General features: G+C 33.7%; 2 protein-coding genes across 2 annotated transcripts; both read right to left on the bottom strand.

Moving 5' to 3' along the window:
• Positions 1 to 6837: 6837 nt before the first annotated feature.
• LOC132544306 (NPC intracellular cholesterol transporter 2-like) lies at positions 6838 to 11779 on the bottom strand. Its single transcript, XM_060207882.1, has 4 exons — positions 11704 to 11779; positions 10298 to 10405; positions 7498 to 7670; positions 6838 to 6927 (listed from the first exon to the last, which is right to left on the bottom strand). Exons 1-4 carry the CDS (start codon positions 11777 to 11779, stop codon positions 6838 to 6840), a joined length of 447 nt encoding a protein of 148 aa, XP_060063865.1.
• A 4616-nt stretch (positions 11780 to 16395) lies between these two features.
• LOC132544344 (NPC intracellular cholesterol transporter 2-like) lies at positions 16396 to 18650 on the bottom strand. Its single transcript, XM_060207928.1, has 4 exons — positions 18575 to 18650; positions 17443 to 17550; positions 16725 to 16897; positions 16396 to 16485 (listed from the first exon to the last, which is right to left on the bottom strand). The coding sequence occupies exons 1-4, from the start codon at positions 18648 to 18650 to the stop codon at positions 16396 to 16398; spliced, it is 447 nt and encodes a 148-aa protein (XP_060063911.1).
• Positions 18651 to 19431: the final 781 nt, after the last annotated feature.

Genomic DNA, 19431 nt, shown 5'->3' with positions numbered 1-19431 from the left:
CAAATAGGGCTACCCAAAGTCACAAATTGGACTATCATCTGTCACACAGAGGGCTACCCAGTGTCAAACAATGATTACCATGTGTCACCCAGAGGGCTACAAAGTGTCTGTGATTGCCTTTCAGTGTTTAATAGTACTTTTAATGCTTTGCTAGATAACCTTATTTTTCTTTGTCAGCATTAAGGATTATACAACATTTGTATTTTCAATACTCATAATATATTAACTGTCTCATTTATATTTTATTTGACAGTATTGTTTCAGACATGTACACGATGAAATGCCAAAGGTCAAACATGTATAGTTAATAACTTAATTAATTTAATTCCTGTTGTAATCACTGGTTTGTATTTGATAATTGCACATCATTATTTATTTGTTTAAAATTTGTACCTTGTATGCTTAATACACAATGGAAAAGTTGTATCGTTCCATTTCTGAAATATAATTTTGACATTCTTTCAAGAAAACACAGTCAAGTCATCATTAGAACCACCAGGTCAACATATATGTTACTAGGCAAAGTCCGGCGGTGGCCTTTGATAATACACAGTGTCGAGACTCTTACTCATAAACCATGTATATGATAAGACACTTTGGGTACATAATTCAGCCAGTTCCTTAAATTGTTCCATGCATTTTCAGTCCCAAAATGATGACATTAAACAAACTGAAATATTATGACCCAGTTACATACTGTTTAGAATATATCAACATAATATGCTATGAAACATCCTTTGAATTAGATAGTGCCCAGAGTGGGGAAATTACTGTATTCATTTAGATAATACTTGTTGAAATGTCTGATAGAGTACAGGCCATCTGTATCTCTTGTTTATAAAATATACTAAACAGCAAGTAGAAATTGCCACAATATGAAGAGTAAGGGAGGTAACTTCTATCCATAGTAAGGGAGATAAATCTTGACTGCTTTAAAGCCGATCTGCTGCTTGCCAGTCTTTCATGTCAGTTGAAATAAATGCAATGTAATAAGAGAATAAGAGACAAGAAGGAAGGAGTTTGATAAATCTATTTCTTTTAGATGCGTTTTTGCTTTTATAAAATAGTAGCCTCGTCTACAAAAGACACTAAAATGTTTTGTACAGTTGAAAGTTTATTTTGAATTACTGTATATCATGTATTGTTGTTAACATGTCTTATGGATTCCATTTACTCACTGTCATTCCTACTAGACATGATGCTGTTTGTATTTTATAATGCTAGTTGTTCTACTCTTACATTGTGACACATATTTCTGAGTCACTTTATTTCGGTGTTTACACTTTCACCATTACCTGATAAAGTGTGTTTGGTAGGCTTCACTTTAATGTCTGGTATGATAGACACATTCTAAAATTTATAAACTTTTTATTTCCTTATCATGTTCAGTTATCATTTTCTTTTGATGTTCAGTAAATTAGATACGTAAAAATAAATTAAATATTCACTGTGGAAGGATTTGATATATTTTGTTGATGTTAATTGATAGTCTTTCATTCTTAATTTTACACCTGTAACTATGCTTTAATTTTGTTTCTTTATAAATATTGTCATGGTATCTCATTTCCTTGACATTTTTGATTATTAGATAAAAAAGCATCTTTAATTTATAAGTACAAAAACCCCAGTAGGATATCTTAAAATCTTTTACATTTATGTACAAATAATCCCAGTTTTAAAAGTGTTTGTGTGGTGTAATTTAACATTGTTCTCAGAGAGCCATAATGTGTTTGTATTATAATGTTTTTTTATTATCTCTTTCAAAGGAATGTAATTTTTTCCTGAAAACTGTTATATTGCCTGTCAATATGCAATTTCTATGATTATTAGCAGGTACACAATGTCTTGGTAACCATGCCATGGTCGATTAAGGATGTACACTTTAAAATATCTCACCATTACACATGCTTTACTATATAATGATGGCGATAAGCTATTTTAAATGAAGACAGATTTTGAAATGGATAGTGTCTGTGTGTTGTAAGCTATAGCGTGAAAGATAGCCAGCTTGGGATTGTTTCTATCAATATTAAAGCGAAATAAAACACTTTTAACTAAACATGAGTTGTTTAGATTTGATCTTTATAATTCAGACCTGTTACAGAAGTCTGTGTAGAGATTATAACCCGGATACTTACTGTAGGAATAATTTAACTTAGATTGTTATCATTTGGATTTTGCAGACAGATTTTCATCAAATTATCCTTAAAATATCAGAAACAGAGTTATAAATAACATGTATATGAATTTGTTTGTTCTCCTAGTAATATAACATTCCACAAGAATTCTTTAAAAGTTAAACACAGCAGAAAGTCAATAATATATATATATATATATATATATATATGACCTTCAGGGCAACAAAGAAAGTGTTAACTCCAAAGGATTATAATTCAAACACAGATTTAAAACAGTTGGTCTCAAGCATTAAACAAGCTGATGTGGATACCACACAGTTATATTTTCTGAAGAGGAGATCCTTTTCTGTCAAGTATGTGATCCTTGACCTACTGTAGGACATTATTGTAACTGATTACTCCGACTTCACACAGTCCCCTGAACATTTTAAACTTGCCATCTGTGAAAATTCTCATTTTCACTCATCTCTTTTTGTATTTGTTAGCTTTTAACTTTAATTGTCGATGGACCGAAAGAAAAAAAAACAGAAACACTAAGTTAGAGGAAAGGAGATTAAAATATGAATAAAAGAAAGATTTATACAGATACTGGTGGAAAAAGGAGGCTAAGACCAGGGGTTTCGAAAGAGAAAGTGTCTTATTCTTCTTGGTCAATCCAAGTAAGCAACGTCAAACGAGAGTATTGTTAACAACAATGGAACCGATACTTACAGGCATCAAACACATCCAACTTCTTATCACACAAGGAAATCATATTTCCCCAAGGAGAACAGAATTATGGCAGTTCAGACTTTCCTTTAATCTGCATCTCTCGAAACGCTGTGTTGCGACACCAGAACAGGTCCTTGGACTTCAAACATGGCTCCCACGTGTAATTTCCATAATATGGAGAACTAGGGCTGTTGCTATTTAGAAATAGATAAGTCACAATAGGGAAATCATCTGGCGTGTCATACAACTTAATAAAACCCTGTTGCTTTTCTTGAAGAAAAAAAATCAAGGTATGAGCAATGAAATACTTATAACTGTAACTAATGGGCATGATTTTGAAAAAAAAACCGCAATTTAACAACACTTTTTGTACAAATTTAGAATAAGATACTTAGAGTCACGTTATGAATGGAACTGCAGTGTACAATTGTTTCGTCCTTCTTGGGCTAGTCAGTGATACTAAGGGTATGTATTTTGAAACCAATGAGTCGGCTGAGGGAAACTTAAAAAGGACTCCTCAGTGATGCTTAGTGATGGCAGATTTGTTGTGTAGGATTACGACTTAAGCAGCCTATGTTACTACTTAGGTATCAAACATTGTGTATTAGTATCCAAACACGTCTGAGAAACGCATTTCTAATATGAAAAAAAAAAAAACGGGGAAAACACCAAATAAAAACAAAGCACAAAGCATGTTTTCAAGTTAGAGTTTGTGAAATGATTTTGATGGAAATGTTTTTACACAGTAATGTTTACATCGAAACATGGACTTATGGTTGTGTACAGTACCATCTTTTTCTAAGGATTCATTTCGCTTTGTATAATGTAATTATGATGGACTATATCATTTCACCAGTTAAATGAAAATAAAATCAGGATTTATCAGCCCGATGCGGCATAAAAACGTTCACATTTAAAAGAAAGGGTCTTTTCCAACCTCGTGAGATTGCGAGAGATGTGAACACAGCTGGTGGACTTATCTCTGTCGTGTAGTGTTAGTCTTGTTTTCATCAATTTCATTGGATTAAAATATACACGGTGTTATTACGATTTGTTTCCAATTTGGTGCACTTCCTTATCTCGTTTTTCACAGTGATTTCAACCTGTTTTGATTTTCCTCATCACCTGCTAATTCACCACAATATTAGGCAATTAGCATCTCAGACAAGCGAAAGAAGAACGAAACAGCTGTATGATGTAGTTTGATTTATTATATTATTGTGCTTTATCTGATTCTAAATTTGTATTGAAGTTTCCTACTCAACGTCATTGTGTCATTCAGGGTTATTTCCCTTTAGCTGTCAGCGGTGATAGCCAGCAACATAAAAAAAAAACTTTTATCCTCTTCAGTGACAACCGACTTGACATCTAAAGTAACATAGGAAAACCATTAAACTTTCGAAAAGAGAACTAATTTTTTTTTTCTTTTCGATTGATTTTTCATTCTGTTTATACGGGTAGGATTATTCCATTCATACCGTGAACTGTTCCAGTATAGTAGTTACTTTTAAAAACATTGCAAATGAGAAAACAATTACTGAAGTTGGCTCTAGAAAGGAAGACACAACGAAAATTACGACGAAGATGTTTATGAACACAGAGAGTCCTCGTACGTTGGATTCTTCACAGAAGTACATTTACAGTATTTTAGAATCATTGCTGTTTTATAAGGTTGTACTTTTTTAAAGGCCACTATTGTAATATTTTTCTTGATAAAACGCAAGTCGTTACAAATATCAGCGGTAAATTAAAATTGGAACATACCCCAGTCTTTACATACTACAGTCTTTGAACTTAGTGGTGACTGGCAAGTCGAGAGGATAACCACTGTGTACTATATCTTCCCTTACCTACTGATCTGACCAGTTATGTAGTCCGATCTTTATCTCCGTACGTCCATATCTACCCACCCCGAACCTTTAACCAACAACACAATCGTACCATATAAAGATATCAAGCAATCTGATTTTGATATTTATATAAAGTATATTTGACACACTGCGACATTCATCTGGATGAGCGCGGATTGACTGATAGTTGAACCCGGAACTAAAGCGAGAGACAGGACAAGCTTAGTGTTTGTCAATTGATGTAAAAATGATCAGACTTTTAAGTTACTATTGAGTAAACACATGTATCATTACAATACTAATATAAATATGTTTGATAAAGGTGTCTGTGTAATACCGTTAGTCACTTTTATCGTGTAATTAGATTATTATAATGATCAGTCTGCTCGAAACACTGTATTGTGAGTTTGTTTGCCAGTTGTTGACATCTTGCACGAAAGTAGTGATATCGGGACATCAGCCGTTTATCTAGATCTTTTCCTACAACGAAACCAGTATGGACAGCTTTCCATTAAGTTGTATGATAAAAGTGATGGTTTTGATTTCCGTATTTTGAGTTTTCCATTTACGGATAGCAACAGCCGAACAAACCCAATCTATGGTGTTTACAGGTTGCAGTTGATTCAATATTCAAGGGGCTGTTCTTATTATCACGAAATTTGTGCAAGACGTCGTTAAGTGACGGACAAACTTATAACAAAGAGTTTTATAGCCGCCACAGCGATCTCATTGAGAAATATTCTATTTGTGCATATGAAACTTGATGCTCTACGTGTTCGATGCTCGTTACTTACCTGTAGCAGAAGCATCGAACTTATGCAAAATTTTGGATGAAAAATATATAGGCCTACACCAGAGCTATTGAACCTTTCCAAATTTTTGGGTCAGATAATATATTTGACCTACAGTAGAATTATTAAACCTCTCCGAAATTTGGGAAGGCTTGATAAATTGTGCTTACAGTAAAAACATCGAACCATTCCAAAGTCAGGAGTGGCTTAATATACTAGGCTTACAGTAGAAGAATTGAACCTTGTCAAACTTTGACGTGGCTATATATTAGACCTTCAGTAGAAACATTGAAGCATTAAAACTTTACTTTGGAAGGTCAGTAGTGACTTATATGTTGGGAGTGCAGTAGAAGTTTTGAACCTTTCCAAAGTTTTTATATTGCTTATTGTGTTGGATCTACAGAAGATGCATTAAAACCAAGGAAGAAAATACCGATATGCCAAAAACATTATAACTAAATCTCCAATATGATAAAACAAGGGCAAAAAAATAACAAAAGATTTACATGGAGACTTACAGAAATTGCTTTTTGGTTTCATTGTTGTATACCTTAATCACACTTGAGAACTTGAAATTACTTCTTAGATTGACCAACATTTACATGACGCATCGTGGATGAAGCAGAAGAGGGTTACTCTTCCGGAAAACCTAGTTTTATTCTTGTATTTTTTCAGGAGTCTCCGTGTAGATCTTGTTCATATTTTGCCCTAGTTTTACTGAACTTGAGTTTAAGTTACGAGTGAGTAGACACGTTGGCATTTTCTTGTTGTTTTTTAATATCGATCCGTTGCGACATATAAACACTTAAAGTTGGGGGTACAGGTCTGTTACTATTCAGAAAATATGAGGAAAATACAATCATCAGGGTGTTGAACATTGGTCAAAAGCTTTTGGAATCCTATAACATCTACATATCATTAATTTCACTTCTTAAGTAGACAGTGTTACCTCTTTGATGGTTTACTATCGTGTATCAGATCATTTTGAAACAGATAAATAAATTTGTTTCGGGACTAACATTGGCTGTGTTTGAAAAAAACCGGCGATGGTTGAAATGTTGGTAGTGTTTTAGATGCTTCATGCTTGGTATCTCATCTCTTTATATCGACGATAAACTCTAGGATACCTTGGTGTTGATGAAGTGGTGCATGTTTTATATATTGATACTACAATCATCTCTAATGTGTCACATGTGTAATGTAAATGTGTAACATGTGTTACAAATTTAAGATATTTAATTAAGTACTGATATAACAAATAACAAAAACGTCCGTTTTTATCTACAAAATAATTTATAAAAAATAAAAGAATAAGTTTGTGGACAAATCAGTTTGAAATGCGTCTCCTTAGCTATCAGCGATAACTGCTGGGAACACCACACATAGAAAGTCTTTTTTATTATCGTCCAGTACGGCCATCTTGACAACTAGTGTAAGCTGAAAAATACAAATATAACGCTAGCGATAATTAATTTTTCTGGAAATAAAAGCAAACTTAATACGTTCTATAATGAGTTCTTCATATGGAATAAAAATAGAGCCCCCCTCCCCTAAATAAGCAAAAAAACAAAACAAAACAAAAAAAACAACACACAAAAAAAAAAAAAAAAAAAACACTGGAAAAGTTTGTATACTAATAATAATTTATGAAGTATGACTATTCAATTATATCATTGTCCCGACATTCTAGCAGCTATAACACGCTTACCCATCTGATGAAAGTTTTCATGGCAATAGGTATACGTATATTGTAGGAATCCACAACACCACCCATTTATTGTGATTGTAAAGGATTTATTTAACACACTCAGTAATATGAAATACTTATAAAACTGACTTATGGCTAAACTTACCATGAATTCATTACTTTCCTTTCAAAGTTTTATATTTAACATACTTCATTTTCATTTCTTCAGTCCCTTCGGGTTTCAAGACTTTTTGTATATACTTAGACGAAACTGTGTTTGATACATTGTTTTTTTTATTGTCCTAAAAGCTAATATCTACCTTTGGATAGGAAGTCGCAACAAAAATGCTGTTGGTGTAGGTGGACGTCGATCCAGTCTTGATAGGACAGTTAAGGTTTTTGATGGCACAGCAATCCTCTGCAGTTGGAAACTTAACTTGAACTCCATCAATAATACCGTAAATGGCGTTAGTCGGATGGGTCATGTCCTCAGCTACAAATCAAGACAACCATTGGAAATGTACACAATACTTAATATAAACAGCCCTCGTTTGAAGGATATGTCAAAATGTATATAGAATTTATGCTGGACTTTTAAATGTATATAGTTATGAGATACATGAAAATTCCTAAATCATGTTTTAATTGTGAGTCTAGTGCTTCTCCCAATTAAGGTTATCTTTTTGCATTCGATCACTTCCTCGGTCGCCACATAGGTTTTAAAGTGCAGGCCGTAGCATCACTGACGAGTGCTATAAACAGGAAACCGCTGTATGATGCTGTTGAATTCATTGTTTTGCTCTACTGTATCTAACTCTGAAATTTGAATAAAAAGTTGCTATTCACTTGTGTGACTTTTGTACGATCTCTTAAATCTATTGATCACTCCAGAGATGGTTCTCCTTAAAAATCATTTCAACTGATACAAAAGTCAATAAATCAGTTTTTCCTTTATTCACATTGATGTTGGTTGATGTTTTACTTATAAATGTTATTTATAAAATCATTTGGAACCACAAATAGAACACCGGTGTCAACATACTATGGAACCACAAATAGAACACCGGTATCAACTTACTATGGAACCACAAATAGAACACCGGTGTCAACATACTATGGAACCACAAATAGAACACCGGTATCAACATACTATGGAACCACAAATAGAACACCGGTATCAACTTACTATGGAATCACAAATAGAACACCGGTATCAACTTACTATGGAACCACAAATAGAACACCGGTGTCAACATACTATGGAACCACAAATAGAACACCGGTGTCAACATACTATGGAACCACAAATAGAACACCGGTATCAACTTACTATGGAACCACAAATAGAACACCGGTGTCAACATACTATGGAACCACAAATAGAACACCGGTATCAACATACTATGGAACCACAAATAGAACACCGGTATCAACATACTAAAAATAGCTTGATATCCTAGATTAATGTCGTTACAATACTGTATAATTATTGTTATTCACAAGGTTTTTTCTATCCGCAATATTAGCGATAATTAAAAATAACAGAAAAATCTACTATTCAACATTTTTACTATGAAAAAATGACATATGTTTACCGAGAACCAGGAAATCAAATCCAAATGAAGTAACCAAAACCAAGACAAACTAGGAATATTGGCTCCGTTAAAGTCAACAACGGTAATAGGCGACTTTACTAATGGACTTCTCCGACTAAATGTTGACGAACCTGAGGCATCCCGCCAGGATATCCTTATTATTGGTATAAGCCATAGCAGTAGTATGATTAGTATAAGTGTGTATTGTTATTAGCATTAGAGAATGTGTTGGTTGTGATGGTGGTGGTGGTAAATGTAATGGTAGTAGTAGTAGTGATAGTAGTAGTAGTAGTAATAGTAGTAGTAGTAGTAGTAGTAGTAGTAGTAGTAGTAGTGGTAGTGGCGGTGGTGATAGTAGTAGTTGTAGTGGTGGTAGTAGTAGTAGTAATAGTAGTAGTAATAGTAGTAGTAGTAGTAGTAGTAGTAGTAGTAGTAGTAGTAGTAGTAAGCAGTAGTAGTAGTAGTAGTACTAGTAGTAGTAGTAGTAGTAGTAGTAGTAGTAGTAGTAGTAGTAGTAGTAGTAGTAGTATAGTAGTAGTAGCAGTAGTAGTAGTAGTAGTAGTAGTAGTAGAAGTGGTAATAGTGGTAGTTGTAGTATTGGCGGCGGTGGTGGTAGTGGTAGTGGTAGTAGTGGTATTATTATTAGTAATAGTGGTAGTAGTATTAGGTTGAAGTAGTAGTAGTAGTAGTAGTAATAGTAGTAGTAGTAGTATAGTAGTAGTAATAGTAGTAGTAGCAGTAGTAGAAGTAGCCGTCGCAGTAGTAGAAATAGTGTGGTTGTGATGGCGATGGTAATAGTGATAGTTGTATTAGTAGCAGTAACAGTAGTGGTAGTGGTAGTAGTGGTATTATTAGTAGTTATAGTGGTAGTAGTATTAGGTTGAAGTAGTGGTTGTAGTAGTAGTAATGGTCACGGACGTAGTAGTACTAGTACAACTAAATTAGTATTTTATTCTGCTATCATGTACAGGTGAATCACGTTTCTAACGGAGTTAGAGAGCCCTGTCTCATCCGAAGATTAAGGCGTTGGGATTCCCTTATCATAATTATAACGTCACGTCGACAATTCAAAGCGTTCGTATAGCAACAACACATACACAAGGAGATCAATTGGGTGCTGAGTAATTTCTTCCTTGTTGTTAGGATGAGAGGAGCCCAACCATCGGAGGGAGATTGTTAAGTTACTTGTGTTTGCCGACTTTAATCCCTTTATCAGATTGAGATCCATCATCTCACATCCACGCGGCGAAAGATTATATTGATAAACACAATGAAGACGTAATATTTCAATGTTATTATACTGTAACATTTGTAACAGTTAACATTTGATAACCACAAGATTATATTGACACAGGTTCTGTGTTGATAATGGTTTTTTTTTCTGTATACCCTTGACGTTTTTTAATGAACAAACGTAGAATGAATAAACACATAAAAATATAGATTGATACAGGAATGCTTACGCCTGTAAATTTGGACAAGGTACATACAAGACGAAGTTCAAACATTCGAGATAAAACCTTACTTGCTGTATAGTTAATGGAGATAGAAGCATTTTTGCCTCGGACCAAATGACATGGTTCTTCTGTACAACCCATAACATCTAATGAATTAACCTTGGCACCAACCGAACCTGCGAATACAACAAATCAGTGTAATAAAAAGACAAATGAATAATTTGAAAAACAAAAACATTATCGTGGAAACTAAGGACGTTTTATCGAGAGCAAGACAAATATGTATGATATAGAATGAATGAGATTGTAAAATGGTTGAACATTGTTATGGTTTTTACATGCCTGTCAAACTGTTATTTTGATACTGGCATTCATGTGAGTAACAGTATATATACAGTATATATAGGCATACAGATTGGTCAAATTGGTACATGAATGTTTATAAGGTATTTTCATCAGTGGAAAGATATAGCATATCTGCATTTGTTTTTAAGAGAGTATATTTATTTGTCTAAAACATGATCAACATTTAATATTTGATGACAGAGAAAACGCAGCATTACACTGTAAAACTGATCCAACGATCGGTTCAATGTATGTACACTTTACTCGCTTGAGCATTTGGATTTTAATGAAATAGGAAGCAATGCAACAATGCGTTAGAGGATAAGGAAATTTCATCAAAAATCACTTTATTTTGATACAGAAATGCTTATATTTATGTATTTGTGGTTGAGAAACCAATGTCTTTAAAAACTTTAAAAAAAAGATATTTTATCAAAACTATCGTTGAACATTTATCACTATCAAACTATTTACCCACTGAATGTATTTGTTCATATGGACTGCATAGTCTGCGTTTAATACTTTCATACACATTGTTGTGGCGTGTACAGTGACGTTCAGTAACATAAATATTGTATTATAATGATGTGTATCATTAGTACGTGTACTTCTTCTCGTATCTTTATCCTATAAAAGTGGCACATATTTAACAATGGGGTCATTGGGTTTTTCTATTGTGTAAATGATCAATAGAAATGTGAATATATATATATATATATATCAAAAGTCTGCATTTATACTCGTGTAATATGTTTCCTACGTATTATAATTATCGGACTAAACACTTTAGTAATCTCGTTAATTCTCCGTTTAGATATTATCCAATAGAGTGTATATGAGAATTACAAAGATTATTTGATTATGTGCATTTCCACGTCTATTTTTACTTTTCTTTCGATCACTTTTCATTTCGTTCTGTCGTCTTATAGGCTTCAACGTTTAGGCTCTTAGCACCATGGATGAATTCTGTTCATCCATTGATTCACACTACTGTATCTAACGCTAGATTTGTCTTCAGAAGTGTATTTCACTTGTGTCTTTTGTAAAATCTTTCAGTGATGTTTGAATAAATTAATAATCATAATAAAGTTAATGTAATTTTAAAAATATGACTGAAAAAAAAACTTACCACAGTCTTTGAAAGTTATGGTGTTAGCCATGCATGTGGCGAACAGAATCGAAACAACAGCTATTGTGTACTTCATCTTTCTTCTTTGGCTCATTTAGAGCTGGTGATTTAATTATTTATATAGGATATGCTTGACCTTCGGATTTGCTCACCCCACATCACCATCCATCACGTCATCGTGCTCTACAGTATCGTACGAGGGCGACATGGTCAAACTTTTATATGACATAGTAATACTTCTGGGGTGAGAACAAAGTTCAAATGTTAAGTTATGTACAGCATAAGGTTTACTTTGTAGTGGTAAAGGTTAGACGAAATTAATCTGCGTGTAGATTTGAAAACGGTATTAACAACAACACAAATGTTTTCCAACTTTTACAATCGATGCAGTTAAGATCACAATTAGTTCAGAGAAAAATGTGATATATTTATTTGATATTTATTGCAACTGAATAAGATAAAATACACCATATTCATCGCCTGATTACGAACAGAGCCACCTCACATAGCAGATGTCACCTACCAACAAAAGGATGCCGTTTCACCAGGACCTAGCACATCCAGAATAAGAATTGTAATGTCAATGAAGATTAGACGTCTGAACGCCGGTATGGATATAAGGTAAGGACATGTTTGCATGTTTTGATCTATCACATACCCTTCTCCCGACAATTTTCATCAATTTTCACTTACTCCTTTTTCCAACATACTCACTTTTCTATCCTTTCCTGTCTGTTGAAACAAGAAAAGTGAGTTGGAAGGCCAGACATGATATTTGTTGCTTGAAGAATTACATGTATAGAATTGAACTGGAGACGGTCTATTATTTCTTATATCTCTTTCCACAGTGACAGGGATATGTTACTGGAAGAGAATTACACTATGAATTATCATTATCTTAATCTTGCCCAAAGGTCTACTCTCATAATTTTTTTGCCGATCCCTGTCAGACTTGGTAGGGTTTCCTTTGACATGATTTTGTGATTTCCAGAACAGCAATGCAATTAAAAATAGCTTGCAACAGTCATTTACAATTTCCTTGTACCTTAATATTACCGAGATCTATTCTTCCCTAGTTATTAACAAATTTCTTTTAATCTTTGTAGCTTCACAATAATAGCTTGTGTTTCTTTGAACGGCAGATTGATACAACAATTTTTGAAGATGTATTTCTTCCCTTTTTTCGACAATTAAATATTGTTTGGAGATCTCAGGTTAACATTAAATTCTTCAAATTTTGGTAGGCGATATGTTAAGCCCAACATCATTGTTATCTTGTTATCTTTAGGTTTGGGAAGCACTGGATGAATCTTTCTCAAATTTTGCATATAGGTTTTCCATGGTCTCTCGTTGCGGCCTTTAGGTTTTGGGATTGATTGAAAGGACAAAGTAGCTGACAGGTGGCCTGATAAGAGAAAATTGTCAGTTATCGATTTGACTATGAAAGTTTGTTTTCGCTATTTCTTGAGAAATACTGGATACTGGACGGATCTGTCTCTAAATTCACATGTACGGGTGGTCGGGTGGCGCAGTGTTAACGCACTCGCCTTTCACCTAGCCGACCGGGGTTCGATTCCCGGAACGGACGTGAAAAGGTAAGGGGTCACCTGTCCGACCGCGTGGGTTTTCCCCGGGTACTCCGGTTTCCTCCCACAATAAGGCCCCTCGCGCGCTTACATCCGGGCCAACAAGAGTGATTAGTATAAGTTTAAATAACTTGTTTCGCAATTGTTGTAAAACAAATAAAGTTTATATATAAATTCACATGTAAGTTCAAGTTTTCAAGTGTCAAGTTTGCCTGATTTTGGAAAAAAAAAAAAAAATAAATGGCCGACAGTCATACATCTGACAGTAATAGATTATTACCGCTATTTTTTTGTACGTTCGGGATGGATCATCTTTAAATTTCATATGTCGGTTTCCCTTGGTCCCTAGTAGTGTTCTTTTGATTTTTAGTGGCAGGTGGGCATCTTTGATTCTGACAGTGAAAGATTGTTATTTCTTGAGATAAACTGGATGGATCTTCTTCAAATTTCGTATGCCTGGCCCTTTTTCCTCTATAGGTACCCCCTTTGAATTTTGAACTGATCAACAGACACAATGGGTAAAAGAGATTGTATTCTTGGAGTTTGTTTTCACTATCACGTGATTAGTAAGAGATTGATCTTTTTAAAATTAGATATATACGTGGGTTCCTCGTGGTCCCTAGTTGTGCTATTTTAATTTTTGGCTAATCAAAGACAAAAATGTCTAACAGGCGACTATCCTGAATTTTGACAGTTTACAAATATTATCACTTAGTATTGAGAGAAAAAATCATTTATGGGTGCGTGCCTCAATCCCTCTCGGATGCCATGTTATGATATGTGGTTTTTCTAAATAGCGTAACAACTTAGATGTAATAATTAAATTTGTAAAACTGTCTCTACACTATATACGGTATTATGTATTGACTTTCAGTTGTCAAATGATAGCTTTCAAAATTCATCGTAATCACTCATTGTATGCTGACCTATGCTTATATCCATTTTGACAAACTAATATGAATTTGAATTTCAATTCCATAACAACTGTTCGTTTAGGAGTAACGTCACCTGAGGAAATGGCTTATTAAAAAATTTTCCAAAACAGCACAGCGACTCCATTTTGATTTTTAATCTTGATAGTATTCTCAATATTGCTCTATCAAAGCAGCACATTTTTTTAAAGGTGACATTTTAGAATATTGATTAAGATACATGTGAAAGCATTTATTTGTAGTGTCATATTTGGTTTATATTCAGTTTCAAAAGGGTGCATTTCTACATCGATTTTTTTTATCCCATTATCATTAAATCAAATTTTAATGCAAAAAACACATCTGTTGGGTTAAACATTTCCCCGAAAACGAATAATGCTTGTTACATCTATAAGTCTAAAAGTATTCAGTTGAATGAGCAATTCGATTCGGTTTTTTCACATGATCAATAACTCTGGAAAATCTTTTCATGTCAAAATGAAATCTGTGTGACGTTTTATTATCCAATCGGGACGTTACAATAGGTTGTATTACATGGGGTAAAACGCAAACACACTAAATGTCTAAATTACCTGACAGTGTTTTGAAAACTTCAGTAATTTGTAGATCTTCACAGATCTTATAATTGTGACGTCACAAAGACGACAACTCAATGACGTATACACTTTTACCACGTGCATGGTGACATTAAAAAAATCAATTTTATATCGTTATTTCCTTTTTAGCTGACAAAGTACAATTTAAGCTGCATGATGACATAACAAAAGCCCCACATCATGGAACTTTTTAGCTACATAGTGATTGAACAGGAATAACACGGCGACATATTGGATGCCATAATTGCTTGACGAAACAGTATTGCTTTATTTTCACTTATCAATCGACTGTACAAAAGACCCAAATAGTTAGCACATTTCCAGATAAAAGTATATAGTATTGCAAAATAAACTACATTATACAACTGTTTAGTCTGTCTAGGACCCGTCAGTGATGCAAAGAGCCTAGATCCTAAAAAGCTAGGGGGTGACAGAGGAAAATTGGGAGGAGAAAGGTTAAAACCAGGCGGAAAGGTCCATTTAACGGGGTTGTAATGGTAGGCTCCAATGGGGTGATTAACAAAATTGTTCATATCCTTTTTCTGACTTGATTCCAAAATTGACTTTTGAAGATCACGCTCAAAATTTTACAAGCGACCAGATAGATAACTAAAAATCCTACAATTGTGAACATTCATCTGCTAAACCCAAACGTGCAATATCAGCCATGTGGGTCTCTTTTAAGATTTAAGAGAGAAATGCATATTTTGATACAATTGATAAATGTAAATGTGTAAGCATATTTTGATTTGTCTGTGAGTTATTTTACGAAAAGAATACAAATTAGTAATTCATTTCCTAAATGAAAATAGTTCGTGAAAAACCATAAAAGCTGGTATGTCAGGTGAACATTTATTCATTTATTGGGCATATTAAGGCACGCTTTGAAAATGTCCACTCCATTGCAAACCAAAACGCATGTTCAATTTATCAATTCTTACAAATCCAATATTCGATAACTAAGATGTATTTCAGTGCCAGGAATTTGTCTTCTATTTCATCAATAATAGCAATGAAAACACCGACTTGCTAACAGAATCTTGTTCCGAAAGGTAAAGTGTCTTGTGCTTTATTGATGAAATCCCTCAAGTAAATCTTGATCAACTCAAATAAATACTGTCATATTCTCAAGTAAGAACACTGCAAACAAGAACATCGAAAAGCATCTAACTTCACTAGGTAATACAAGTTGTCTTTGGTATTTTAAGAAAAACAGCAACAATTTGGGGGAAACGTTGTACACAATCAAAATTTCCTTTGATATAATTTATGAATATATCTAGGTCAGTTTCTTGATAGTATATCTCCGTCTCATTTACTTCAATTTGTTATTCCATCTGTTTAATGTTCTCACAAGTTATTCGTATTGTCTAATATAGCAAGTAAAGCAAACATTTAACTGGTGGGTGTTATCGATTTAGCAGAAGACGCTGGCTTTGCTGGAACTCCTAATCAGATACTAATGATTTAATGACAAAAGCGTTTAAATGTATGAGTGATATTTATTTAGTAATTTGATAAAAACAAATATAAATGACAGTTTAAGCGTCTTGTATCATTAAGTGAATTGCCTTTCCTTTAACTGTCAGCGATAATGGCAGGAAATACTAAACAAAGGAAGTCATTCTTATTATCATCCTTGACCGCCATCTGGACAAGGACTGAAATCTAAATACGAAAGAAAAATATTAAGTAAGAATTCTATAAGAATCAAAATTGATTCCAATATCAAGATCAATTTGTATAATTTTCTATTTTTTTTTAAATATGGCAAAAACTCTTTATTGTTATGAAATTCATACTTAATTATGTTAATAAATAGACTTATAATGTATATATATAAATGATTTGTTTTCAAACTGAAACGTTTTTTATTCCGACATTACTTTTGATGAATAGCTTTTTACCTTTGGGTAGGAAGGAGAAACATATATGTCAATATTATACTGAGACGAAGTCCCCGACTTAATGGGACAGACGAGATTTTTATTTGTGCAGCAATCCTCCGGGGATGGGAACTTGACATGTACTCCAGCAATAATACCAAATATGGAGTTGGTAGGATGTTGCACGTCCTCATCTATATATAAAAAAAGTAACAGCTGTATGTGCGAATACTCATATCAAAGGAAACGTACATTATTTCACTGAAAACTGTTTGTATCACATTGTTAACATTCAGGTCCTTAACATGCAAGATAAGGATTCATTATGTACGTTGACTACATAACTTTATTAATGTCAGTATTATGTGGGTTTGTTATTACGATATTCAGTGCACCTACCCATCTCGATTTCGATATATCTTCATGTCAGTTTATATTTTTCTCGGATGCGTTTATTTAAACTTTATCATTAAGCCAATGACATGAAAATTCTAATTGATATAGTTTTATTGATTATTTGGCCCTAATGTGTAAATTTCTAATGTTGTATAAAAGGTGTATATTGATATGTTGACTTTTAAAATTGGAAACTATTGCATATTGCGCAGTTGTTAACAAACAAGTATTTATTAATAACAGTGACTAGATACTTCGAACTTCGGCTTTCTTCGTGGTGTAGATAATGATAAATACGTCACCAATTATGCAGAGGACCAGGAAATTCGAAACTACGTCTTACTTGCAGTGTAGTTGACAGACATGGTTGCATTTTTGCCGTGGACAAGATGACATGGCTCTGCCGTACATCCTCCAACATCTACTGATTGAATTGTAGCACCCTTGGAACCTAAAACAATACATAAGTTTATTGATATTGTGTATATTACAATGTTTTCAGTTTGTTCCCGTTGTGTTTTTTCAGTGTTTTGCTAAAAGTAAAAACTTTACATACAGTCAAATATTTCTGTTGAAAAGTAATTTCGATATAAACTACTTTCTTAGCTTTCCCTACAGGAAACATGTTGACAGACATACCCAGCAGTTCTCTCGAATACTTTCATGACCAGACAGAAACTGATAATGTAAATTTTATAATTTTTCATATCTTATTTTGCTGCATGCTCTGAATATGAAGACGACAAAGTTACTGAGTGTTTTTAAAAGCGTTTTGCTACGTTGGGAACTTTTAATTGTGTACAAGTGAAATGGTTAAAACGGCGAAGGAGAAAAAAAATATTGTTGGCTAGTAAGGTTACCACGCTGAGAAAGTACAGATTGTTGAACACTAACGTTAATACTCAAATAAAGGCCAAAAGAGAGGTGGTGACAAGAGCGCAAATAACCCAGCGCGTACAGTTTGCCGCTAAAATCGCGAAAAGAGCCCCAGCTGAAATAACCAAGTTTACAGTGATAATAAGGATTATTACTTCGTCAATGAATATTATCAAAATATTATTTTTATCAAAACATAAACTAGCTCACAACTTTTTTTTTATTATTACTTTAGCTTTCAAACCAACCCACCCATCCTATTAAGTTGATAAACGCCGACAACCACTTTCCATGCCCTCCAGTATAATCAAGCTACCCATTCCTCGTGTCTGCCAACCCTTCTTGCGTGTCTGCGTACCCCATCTTTACTGAGAGCCTTGTCCGATCTAGCATAAAAATTTTCAGATTAATCATCTCAAGTAGAATCCACTACTCTTTTCGTCCAAAATGACTTCACTGTTAAATGTAATTGTATTAACACAAATACACTAGTCAACAGAATGTCTGTTAACGTAGTCTGTAATTTTTGAGAAGAATTACTTATACAGAAAACAACTCATGATACCGTTTTGTTGCAGTATCCCAAATTCAACACTTACCACAGTCTTTAAATTGAATAGAGCCGGCCATTGCCATGGCTAACAACGCCGAGAAGATCACAAGTGTGTACGCCATCTTCATGTGTTCAAATGAATTATCAGTCTAGTTTATATATAGGATGTGTGACCTTCACCCCTCAACTCATGTCGTCAGGAAATCACCCTATCCTTTTTAATCTTACGACATTTTTTTTTTTTTTTTGATAACGGATTTTATAACGAGCACAGATCCTATACCGGACCTACGATCGGACGTATTGTAGGGCGATTGGATCACTTGTTTTCATGCTAGCTTCATATCAACATATTGATGAAAGAGAAACACGACATGATTTTGGGCAAAATATATTAACAAAAATATAAGGTTATTAGCATATACGAAATATAAACCAATACACACATATATATATATACATTTATTTTTAAATTTCCCCGCGGTCGTTTCATTAAATCAGTATTACACGTTCAATGTAGTTGTGAAACGATGGAAATCATAACGATATCTGCTTTCACTTACTGCTGTCCCCATTTTACTCACTTTCCTATCCATTTTCGTCTTTGAAACAAGAAAAGTGAATTGAAAGGCTACACATACATTAACATTTCCTTGAATCGTTAATGTAGTTTGACTTATCATTGTTTACTAGGTATTTTCACAAAACAAATTTGTGATAACATTGTATCTGTATTTGTATACCAGATTTACACTAAATAAATATAAGACATTTCTCAAATCTTGCTTTCTATGTATTTGGCCTTCAATGAGCCGAAAATAACTCTTCCACAGTTTTCTTCTGATCTCTTTCAAACTTGGTATACTTTAATCACAATGACAGGAATTCTTGGACAGCAGCATA

The sequence above is a fragment of the Ylistrum balloti genome, unplaced genomic scaffold, assembly GCF_031769215.1.
Source record: "Ylistrum balloti isolate Yb309-2 unplaced genomic scaffold, AGI_CSIRO_Ybal_v1 Utg369790, whole genome shotgun sequence".
Classification (NCBI taxonomy): Eukaryota; Metazoa; Mollusca; class Bivalvia; order Pectinida; family Pectinidae; genus Ylistrum; species Ylistrum balloti.
Note: the sequence above shows the minus strand (reverse complement) of the source record. Positions and strands in the feature narration are given on the sequence as shown.